Source organism: Symphodus melops (assembly GCF_947650265.1).
Source record: "Symphodus melops genome assembly, chromosome: 7".
NCBI classification, from domain to species: domain Eukaryota; kingdom Metazoa; phylum Chordata; class Actinopteri; order Labriformes; family Labridae; genus Symphodus; species Symphodus melops.
This window is the reverse complement of record NC_136697.1, coordinates 14,885,613-14,896,327: the sequence shown is the minus strand read 5'-3', so window position 1 is coordinate 14,896,327 and position 10,715 is coordinate 14,885,613. Positions and strand designations below refer to the sequence as shown.

The window sequence follows — 10,715 nt, the reverse complement described above, 5'->3', positions numbered from 1 at the left end:
GTATCCCTTAAAATAAAAAGAAGGAAAAACCTATAGTTTAACAGCTTTCTCCCTCAAAATTACAATAAATGTAAAAAAAAATAAGAATAATGTTAGTTCAGTCACAAAAAGGGACTTTATTTCCATCCAGTTTTTAAGTCAAATATTGTTTTCCATTTATGTTGGTATTTAAGTAAAAATAACAAGGGGAGATTTGACTTACTGTATTTCAGACAAGAAGAAAAGAGAGAGGGAGAGAGAGAGAGAGGCCATCATCTGAATAAATGCAAATTGTTCCTGCCTCCACCTGGCATCGTGCCAAGTATCTATAGCAACCACATCCTATGACAGCCTCCATCAGCCCCTCCCTCCTTCACTCTCTAATTAGTCCTCTATCTTCACTGGAGCGCTTTTCTTCTGCTGCTTTTTTCTCTCACAAATTCCCAGGAATCTTTGCACAAAAAGGCTGCTTCAGGTTTCATGTCCAGTTCAAAGACAAAACCAATTATCTATAATATAAGACAAAATAAATGTAAAACAAAAAAAACTCAATCAAATTAATTTGGGTTTATTTTATTTTTTGCCAAATCTTGTTATATTTTAATGTATCTGAAACATTTTGCTAAACTCAGTTATATTTGTCAATAAGGACGAATTTGAGTGAATTCTCCGTTGGGTTTGAATGAGGCTGTGTCGTATTCACGGTCAAGTTCAACTTGTCCAGTGAGGCCTCGGGCAAAGACGCAACACTATCTGACCTAGCTCAGCCTCTCTTAGCTCAAAGCGCTGGGCTGCAGCACCATCTATCGGTCATATGTGGAACTACAAACAAAGGGACTGACTTATTCATGTGTATGGAGCTCCCTCCAGCTTTCACTGCACATCATTACTCCCCACGTGTCTTCAGTAAAGAATTTAAGTGCTTAATTTACAGTCCATGGAACAGAAAGCTTTTTCAAAAGAGGCCCGAAAGAAAAGAACACGATTCATTGACAGTAGAATTTTTAAAATGCTGCAATTAAAGTACATTATTACAGTTTCTGGATTAATTTAATCATCAGCTTTATGGAACCAGAACACTCATGATGGATACACGCGCGCGCACACACACACGCATACCTTAATCCATATACTGTATAAGTAAAAGCATTTATCCATTATGAGACTGTTCTGTTTCCATGTTTATCAGTCAGCCTTTGAACTTATGAATGTATTGACGAGGTTTCCAACTCATTTTATTTTAAACATTTGTACATTCATGTTTTTATTTTCACATACATGTTTTAATAATTATTGCTGGTCATGATTGTTTGTTTTGAAACTGTTTGCACATTTTATCTTAATTTTTAAAGTAATGTTGCCTTTTTCCCCATTTCTGAGAAATGCATATATGCTTCTTTCTCATACTTACAGGATAAAATAAAAAGCAAAAGCAAATCCACCACAAGAAAAAGAAGTGGCTTGAAAAGAAAGAAAATTGTAACTGAATAAGATAGAGCATCAATCTGTTGTCAACATCCACTTTTATTAGAGTATTTCAAAATGTTCCTACAGATACAACATCATCAGCAGATACATAGCACAGGTCATGGTTTTTGTCTGCACGTTTACATTCAGTTGGCACAAATCTCAGATTTACAAAACAGCCGTCACATAGCTGTTGCAGTGAAACATGTTGGAACATGCAAACACAGTATTAATAAATGTCTGCACATTTATGATGAAACACCCCAAAACCGGATTTGATCTATTTACTTTGCTTTTACAAAAGCAAATTAAATCACATTTTCACCAGTTGTCGTTGTTTCTGTGTCGCTCCACATTAAGCCACTCTCAGGTTCTCAAAAAAACTAAAACATCTTTCAAATCAAAAGCATACAATTATTTGGCATTTTACGATTGTCTGGGATTTTGTGTCACTGTGAATTCCATCATTTGTTGACTAATCTCTTTTATTTAAAAAGGTAGGCCAAGAGAAAGATATGAATGTCTCGTATTGTTAGGAGTGTTTCCAATTAAAATCAGGGTACAAATATAAAATAAACACGACATTCCTCTGATTAGTCAAAGTGTGTTTTGAATTGATTGGTCAATTCAGTGAGGGATCTAAGGAGCATGTCTCTTGCCCTACACATTAATACCCCTCAAGGCTGTGTTAGTTTAAGTTTGAAAAAGTTTAAATACAAAAACTGAAGTTAAACATTCAGACTCAGAGGTTTCTAAAATCCCCAAAACACTAAACCCCCTGAAGTCTTGTCACTTCAAGACTGAAGCACGGTTAGGAAATGGAAGCAACCTTGAAAAAGGTTGGAAAAAGTAGCTCAGTCATAGTAAAAAAAACATTACTACACCTCACTAGGCACTTAGGAGTCAGAAACTACCCTTTGCTCAACTTTCAGCCAGTGCCTACACCTCGCCAAAGGCTGTCACTGAAATCACCTCAGCTACTTGTCTCTCTCATCCAGTCTAAGGGGAGTCGATTCAATATTAGATGATTATCGAAAGACTCTTTGTAGTCTACATTGTGTCATTTCACTGTTTGATGATGTGAATAATACCTATGCTTCTGAATCAGAGAGCTGCTACAAGTCGATACAAAAAAACCATCACAACATCCATGAACAGACAGGCAGCCATTACATTACATGATGGTAGTCAGACTGAAACAGGTCAGGGAAAGAATGAAGTGTAATAAATGAGGACAAAGGGTCAGAGAGGTTAAACTCCTTCTCTGATCGAAGATGTAAGTATTTAATTCAGAAGCTTAATCTATTTTATTTAACCACTGTGTTTATGTGCCTGTCGTAGTAATAGGACAAATGTGAATGAATCCTTTAAAACTGATAAAAATGTTTCCATGACCAAAAATGGAGGATCAAAAAGTGTACCCCAGGAAGCCTAGCTGTGCTCTCAGGTCCAGCTAACAAATAAACACATGTTCAGTTGAGTTTTCAAATACTAAGCTATCATTTCAGTACAAAGTGAAAGTTAGCTGCACTGATTGTATAAGATAGCTTTTAAAATGAACTGAAACTTTTCTTTATCAGAGATTTCAAGTGTACTCTTCTCATTTCTGTATACTACCAAAGCTTTCTTAAAATCACATTTCATAGAAAATGTCAGTAAGCGTCGTGTTTAGAGTCACATGATTAATCATATAACAAACATGTATCATGAAGCAATTTGTGTTGCCAGATTCTAACCAATACACAGCCCTCATTTAAAAATGATAATAAACACTACAACAGATATAATCAGTCAAATATTTGATTAGTTCACAAAGAAAAAAAGTATCAACTAATATTTATATATCTGTAACACTTACAAGCTGCTCATCAGTTGAAGAGTTTAAGTGGACAGGCTTTTGTTTTTGCAGTCTTTACTTTCACACAGAAGACTTCCTGTTTTATTTTGGTAAAAGTGCCCTCTGCTCCACTTTGCTCTGCAGCCAGCTGCTCGCTCGGCATGTGTGCTCTAATTATAGAAACGTGGACTCTCTTTGAAGACAGTGCGCCTTGCATCAGCACTGCTGAAAACTTCTCAGACAAGTGAAATAAAAGCCCAACATTTGAAACCCAGACAATTATTATTTTTTTTTTTTTTAAACATACATACTTGATTAGTATTTAAATATGCACTGATGTCGAGGACAATACTGGCCTCTAACAAAGACAATTAATTAGATCTTCACCAGGTATGTGCATATTTCCAAACAAGTTAGTCCATGAGCATGAATTGCTACAGCTATGAATGAAAGTCCATCCTTGTTAGAAAATTATTTCTAAAATCTGTCAAAATCTAAGCAAGTGCAAACAAAGAAACGCTGCAGCTGCAACACAAACTGCAAAAGGGAAGACAACATTTGTAAACTATGTCTGTGACTGTGTTGGTGCGGTGATACGCTGATCCAGACAGGATAACAGAAGTACCTTTAAAATATCATGAAAACCCCTAAAAGATGACACGAGTCAAAGCAGCAACAACTGAAGTTTGTGAACTTCATTAGGTAGTTCTCTCTGTCGGCTTGGATCATGTTACATACAGATGTTTCTGCTTGGCTGTTAAATCAGCAGGTTTGATTTAACAGGAAATACGTTTTCAAACAGCTTCATGGAGGTTTCATAGGTCTGTCAGTCATAAGCAGCTAAACTGAAAGATTCGTCTCACTGCGTCAAATCGGTTTGATCTGTACTTAATACTCCAGAGATCGAACCCGTGCTGCACTGAAAAACACAGCAACATAACCACAGTGAAAACAAACACGTTCATCAGGGCACTCGTGTGTCTACACTGAATGTGTACGTGATGTCAAATGATTCTACTTCAACTACAACTGAACGTCTGACCACATGGGTGCTGCTTTTTGTCTGTGCCGGGCAATGTGTTTGCTCTGAAGCCATACTCCTGTGCTTTATTATACACACATGATAAAATCTCATATATAACTAGCTTATCGTCTAACCTTTGGTACAATTCCTTAAAAACAAACTCACTAACAAAAAAAGTTAACAAAACCTCATCTGAAATGTACTCTTCTTTAATCAAACGCATCAAAGATTTATTCAGGCGGCAACTTCCACTGCATTTTCAATTTTAGTAGTAGGGAGACCTGTGAGTGTATGGTGTGTGTGTGTGTGTGTGTGTGTGTGTGTGTGTGTGTGTGTGTGTGTGTGTGTGTGTGTGTGTGTACTCTCTTATTGACAAGAACACTCACAGGTCTACTCTATTAGGACAGAAGTGTTGTAACTTTTGTGTACATACATTAAATCACGGAACATATTGCACTTGGATGTAAATAACAACAGTGTGTACAGGTTTTTCTCAGCATCATCCAACAAACCTCCCGCCAACAGGAAGTGATACAACCCATGTTAAACGCAAATTAGCAAGAGAGTACACTAACATTACCCTCGCATCCTGAGCCATTGTGTTTACTTCTACCCAACAACACACTTGTCACTCTCTAACTGTGCTTCTGTGCGGTGGTACATCAGGGACCTTCTCATCCCACTGTCCCCCTGTTCTCCCTCAGTATCGATATTATCGGTTGGTGTTGCCCCTCTGAAGCAGCTTCTTCAGGAGCATCTGAGTGTGGTCAAACGTGGTGAAGCTGATCCCCACCGCGATGGGCCCTTTGACCCAGTTCATGCTGAGACCTTTGTAGAGTCCACGGATAGCCCCCTCCTCAGACACAATCTCCCTCATGGTGCCCAGGATCGTACCGTACGTGTGACCTGTGACTCCAGCAGTCTGCATCCTGCGCCGGACCACATCAAGAGGGTAAGAAGCTGACTGGCCGATGAGACCCGCGCAGGCTCCAAATGCCATACGCTCATAGGGGTGGGGCTGTGGACGCCCACTGCGCTCTACAAAGAGAGAGACAACACTCCATAAACAAACATGTAACACGTGCAATATAGACAGCAGTTTTTAAAAGAAAGGGATTACAGATGAATCCATTTGAACTGACCTGTGTGTGCTTTCTTCAGTGTCTCATAGGTGAAGAAGCTGAGACCAGCATAGGGAACAACACCCAGGATGGTGGGAGTAAAGCCTCGATACAAAGCCTTCAGACCCTCTTCTCGAGATATCCGCACAAACACGTGAAGGATGTTACTATACCTAAAAGAGTGGAAACACCATAAACAAAACGCAAACAATGAAAACAGCAAATCTCACATTCAATGTGACCTCCACCACTGACCACATACTGCTCCATATGCACACATTCTTGTAGAAAGGGATAAAAAGGTGCAGAAATCTGGATCCATGGTCATGTCTGTGGATTAATGATTGGAACTACAACAACATTGTTGTGATGTTCGCCTTCCACAGACTTCTGGCAGAAGGTATTCTTTTCACACACGCAAACATACTTGTGAGCTGCACGTGTGAACACAAACAGCCAAACTGATAACCCTCACTTTACCTGGAGGTTTTCCTGCCAGCCCCTAAGTCAAATATCGGAATGACGTCAGGGTGAGCTGATGTATGAACACAGCAGGAAATATTCGCAGCGAGCGAGCAGGTGATGACATTTTTATTCTGTGATCGCCGTGCAACTGTATCAGTCTTCCTGCACTTCATGTAGCTGCTTCAATAGTCTTACACTTCCAAGGATGTTACTTTCCAATCTTTTTGTCTCTACTGTGAATATGGCCTCCTATCTAGGACTCCGTTTCTTCATCCACACATTGGATGGGTTGTAAACACAACACTTCTACTTCAGGGGCAATCTGTCTAAAAGATGTCTAAAAAATGTTCAGGGGTTCATGTGTTCAAAGGGTGAGAGTTAAACTACCGTTAATAGCCACTGCTGGAAAGTGGAAGCTTAAGATGAACTTACATTTCCTTTGGAGTTACAGCCATCCTAGCTCGCACCATGTCCAGAGGATAGGTCAACGTGGCCGCCGTGATACCAGCCATAGAACCCGCCAATAACCTTGGAAATGGAGGTAGAGCTCTGAAAAATCGAGACGAACACAGACAGTGTTTAAATCAGCCTTTATCTTGATTTCATTAAAAACACTTTTATCAATTTCCACCCAAAAACACGACAACAGTCTAAAGATGTGCCAGCAGACCTGAGTAGAAGGCATAAACCACACACACACACACACACACACACACACACACACACACACACACACACACACACACACACACACACACACACACACACACACACACACACACACAGACACACAATCTGACACTTACTTCCCCTGGAAGCCGTAGTAACCTCCAAGCAGCGCTTTGCACTGCTCGTATGCACAGAACTGGATGGCAGCGAACGGGATGACTCGCACCATGGTGGCAGAGTTCCCCCTCCACAGACTAAAGAAGCCATCTTTCAGGTAGGTGCGGTAGATCAACCTGTAGGCCTCCTGTGATTCATTGTACAGAAACACAAACATATTGTCATACTCGTGTTCAACAGAGATTAACATCCATACGAGCAGACACTTAGAATAAATATAAGCTTAACAAACCTTGGCTGAGAATCTCGCTGAAGACACTGAAAAACAAAGATGAAACACACATTTATCCTCACAGCTATGAATTACAGACCAATAAAACGTAAAGGTTACACATTAGATCGTATTAGATCTATGTGTGCCATTCCTATTCTAAAAAGAGATTCCACTTTTAGGTCAGCAGAGTCTCCGTCTTACCTTGGAAGATGATTTTCGTCCTGTCTAGTGGGGCGACAACCGTCTTGGCCACAGCTCCTGCTAAAGCCCCGGAGAAGAGCGAGTTGAGGACAGACTTAGTTTGTTTGTGACTCTGAACAGGGAAGAAAAAATAGTCACATTTTAAGGTCATCAACAACAATGGGATGCTGTTGATCATTAAACCAGAGTTATGTAAGAAGAATACATCAGAAGTACCAGCTCATAGGAACTTCACAGAGAGTGAGCAGTTCTCCTTAAATTACCAGGGGACATATAAGGCAACTGGAAGATATTGAGTCCAGATGAGTTTAGCTATTTCATACAAGAGCATGAAAACCTTCTGATAGAATTCAGACAATAAACGGTTAAAGCACACAGACTCTGAAATAACATCAGCCAGGCGACTACAAACCTGCCACTGTGTGTAAATCACATGTGAGGTACAACTTTATTAATCCCTCTAGGGGCAATAGGTTTGGAGCAACTTGTACATAAAATACATTAGGGATGTAACAATTCACTAAACTCATGATACAGTTCTCTCCAGTTTATTTTACAGAATGAGACTGTGAACAAATTCTGACTTTCTCTTAACAAGGGGAGCTGATTGGAGCTTCTCGCGGTGGTGTCGATTAAACGCTGCATCCCGTTGGTTCTGCTGTTCGTGTAGTTCGCCGACTTCTTGCAATATTTGCACACAGTTTTCGTCTCGCCCGTTGTCTTCTCAACTCTTTCTTTTTCTGTCTTGGTGATGCCAAAATGCTTCCACAGCTCTGATTTAAAAGACGGTTGTGCCTTGACAGCTTTGAATCGATTTTTTTCACAATTTCACGATTAATCTTTACATCCCTAAAAGACATACCGTAAATTCCGTACTATTGAGCGCACCTGGATATAAGCCGCACCGGCTAAAAATAAGTAAATAAATGTATTTGTACATATATAAGCCGCACTTGATTATAAGCCGCAGGTGTCCACGCTATAGCAAGAGCTATTTACACAGACGTAGGCTACCGGTAACATCCGCAAATACTGTAGCGTCCGTACGGACGTTAAAGGACGACGAGAGCGTTCAAATAATAACTTTTAATAACCCGATCACTGTCGGCCGTGACCACGCCGTTTACAGCAGAGAGCAACACATAACTTGCCGTAACAATCCAACTCTCTCCCCCAGCGTTCTCTCATACAGCCACTCAACACGTTCTCGCTGGTGCATTCACTGACTCTCCACATAATCGGAATTATGAACACATTATCAACTACTGACTTTACAACATGAACCGTTACAATACGAAGCCTAGCCGACGGTGTCTGTAACACGGCTGATGAAAAAGATGACCGTAATATATTTCACAAGAAAAAGTCCATCCATTCACTGCCTCAGAATGACTTCATTACTCACTTCCTCAGTCTCTGTTGTCGCTGTCAGTGTCATCTTAACGTGCAGCAGCTCTGTTAGCTTCTTTGACAGCCAGCTCGATCGCCTTTAACTTGAAAGCTGCATCATATGTATTTCTCCGTGTGTTTTCCATCATGAGGGTGCGTGCATGAAGCGCAAAATGACTGATATTAAGATCCGACGTGACGAAGTCAAATGTTTTTGCGGCAGAAGCTCATTGTCCCCCATAAAAAATCCATGCATTAGCCGCACCGGAGTAGAAGCCGCAGTGCTCGAAGTGTGAGAAAAAAGTAGCGGCTTATAGTCCGGAATTTACGGTAAATGTACAAAGGAGCGCGATGGACGTAAATAAATGGTGAAAAACATGACAGGATCTTAAAGGACTACTTGTATGAAACAATACAGGGATCAGTCTTGATTAAAGGACTAAAAAGTCCATAAAGAAATATAAACCTAAGCGTCTTTTTTTTTTCTCATTGCTGAGGTGATGAACAATAGGGACACATTTAATAAACAAACATAATGACGTCCTGAAGGCAACACGTCCAGAGGAAGCTCACCTCAGCATTCAGAGGGATCTGAGCTGCTGTTTTCTACAGGCTGTATCTGTGGACAGCTGTGAGATGATGCAATCTCAATTATTCTACAAATGTAATGAAGATGACCATTTATTACTAAATAATAGACATTAACTAATCAGTAATGTGAAAATCATTTCGGTTCAGCCTGTCTGCTCGGATGTCTTACAGTATGTTAGCTGCTCTTTAAAAAAAATGTATACTGATCATTACTCTAGAGAGCAAAAGCTAAAGTGTGAGTAAAAGGTACATGAAGTACACGCAACAGACAAGTGAAGTACAGATGCCTACAAATCGTAGTTCATAGTTACGAGAACAGTCATGTAATAATGTGTCAAGAGTACGACTGAACACAACGACAACAAAAAACAAACCTCTGTATATCAGTAACTGGACACACACACGTCAGTGTAACATTCACAGACGTTAACGAGAACTGAGTGACTGCTAACACAACATTCAACAAACAGGCAATCTGATCTGTTACACCATGTTATTTACTAACTCTGTCGTCTACATATAAATAGAGCGAGTGCTCACTTTGAGTGATGCGTTTCTATTAGGAGGAGCTGACCACAAACATGAACAGGATGACTGTTATACTGTCATAGTACAGTGATCATTACAGAAGTGACTCTTTGAGCTGCTTCGATTAATAACTCAAAAACTAAAGAGCTGCTGACAAATGATATTCTGATGTCCTCAGAGGTGCCCAAGTACTCACTGTCAGTCGATCAGCTCCATTATTCTTATGTTAACATGACTGATGATTGAATCTCCCAGTTTTAGATGGAGCAAAATAAAATGGGCAGAAACACCTTCAAGTTGATTTACCTCAGAGCTGGACTCCGTCTGACTGGAGGAGGCAAGTGGCAGCACATCTCCCCGAGTGAGTGATTCCTGTCGTTCCTGGACTCCATTACCCATTTCCGAGGACTACGCACGGCTGTCACTACGCACGCTCATGAAGTCAACCACTGGGGGGGGCGCTGAGAGAGAGAGAGAGAGAGAGAGAGAGAGAGAGAGAGAGAGAGATGGATCAGATGGATAAATAGAGGTCAGCTTAAGGTTCACATTTGTCATAAAAGTAAAACAACTGACGGAACAGTTGGTTGGCTCAGCTTCTTCTCCGGTTACCATCAGAGAACTTTGTCAGGATCAAATGTCAAGCAGGACTGTAATGTTATGAGGATTAGCCATGCAAACAGTTATAATGAAACACATTTATGATTCCTGAGTCTGGTTTTGGAAATCACTGTGTGTGGTGATCAAAAAGATTCAAGTTGAGCACGTTGGTAACTTATGAATAAAGAAGTCTAGTCTAGTTCTAGCAGTGTCACGTCACCTGATCAAGGCTGCTTACATTAAACAAGAAACTATAAATACAACATGCACCTATACTACACAGTTGCCTGGAGGATAATCCAGTTAGTTACCTTTAGTCAACTGCTGCGCCTATGCCGGCTATATAAAGACGCTGAGCGAAGAAGTAAAGTGAGTTACGCTCACAGATATCTCTTTATAGACAGCTGACCTGAGGAGCTGCAGTCGGTGAAAGGTGTGTGTCTGAGCCCCTCCCTT

The 10,715-nt window shown here is 40.4% G+C and overlaps 1 protein-coding gene across 1 annotated transcript; it reads right to left on the bottom strand.

Annotated features, from left to right (window-relative positions):
• Window positions 1-1,485: 1,485 nt before the first annotated feature.
• slc25a42 (solute carrier family 25 member 42) lies at window positions 1,486-10,123 on the bottom strand. The gene is made up of 7 exons (XM_079349289.1): window positions 9,969-10,123; window positions 7,155-7,266; window positions 6,972-6,997; window positions 6,700-6,866; window positions 6,326-6,442; window positions 5,450-5,601; window positions 1,486-5,345 (listed from the first exon to the last, which is right to left on the bottom strand). Exons 1-7 carry the CDS (start codon window positions 10,059-10,061, stop codon window positions 5,020-5,022), a joined length of 993 nt encoding a protein of 330 aa, XP_079205415.1. The 5' UTR covers window positions 10,062-10,123; the 3' UTR covers window positions 1,486-5,019.
• Between the last annotated feature and the right edge of the window lie 592 nt (window positions 10,124-10,715).

What these genes read in the sequence shown, in the direction of transcription:
- slc25a42 (XM_079349289.1), bottom strand. Translation starts at nt 10,061, where the DNA reads ATGGGTAATGGAGTCCAGGAACGACAGGAATCACTCACTCGGGGAGAT. An exon ending in CAGCGAGATTCTCAGCCAAG is followed by an intron (nt 6,867 to 6,971) that starts GTTTGTTAAGCT and finishes AATGAATCACAG; the next exon opens with GAGGCCTACAGGTTGATCTA. An exon ending in ACTGAAGAAAGCACACACAG is followed by an intron (nt 5,346 to 5,449) that starts GTCAGTTCAAAT and finishes CTCTCTTTGTAG; the next exon opens with AGCGCAGTGGGCGTCCACAG.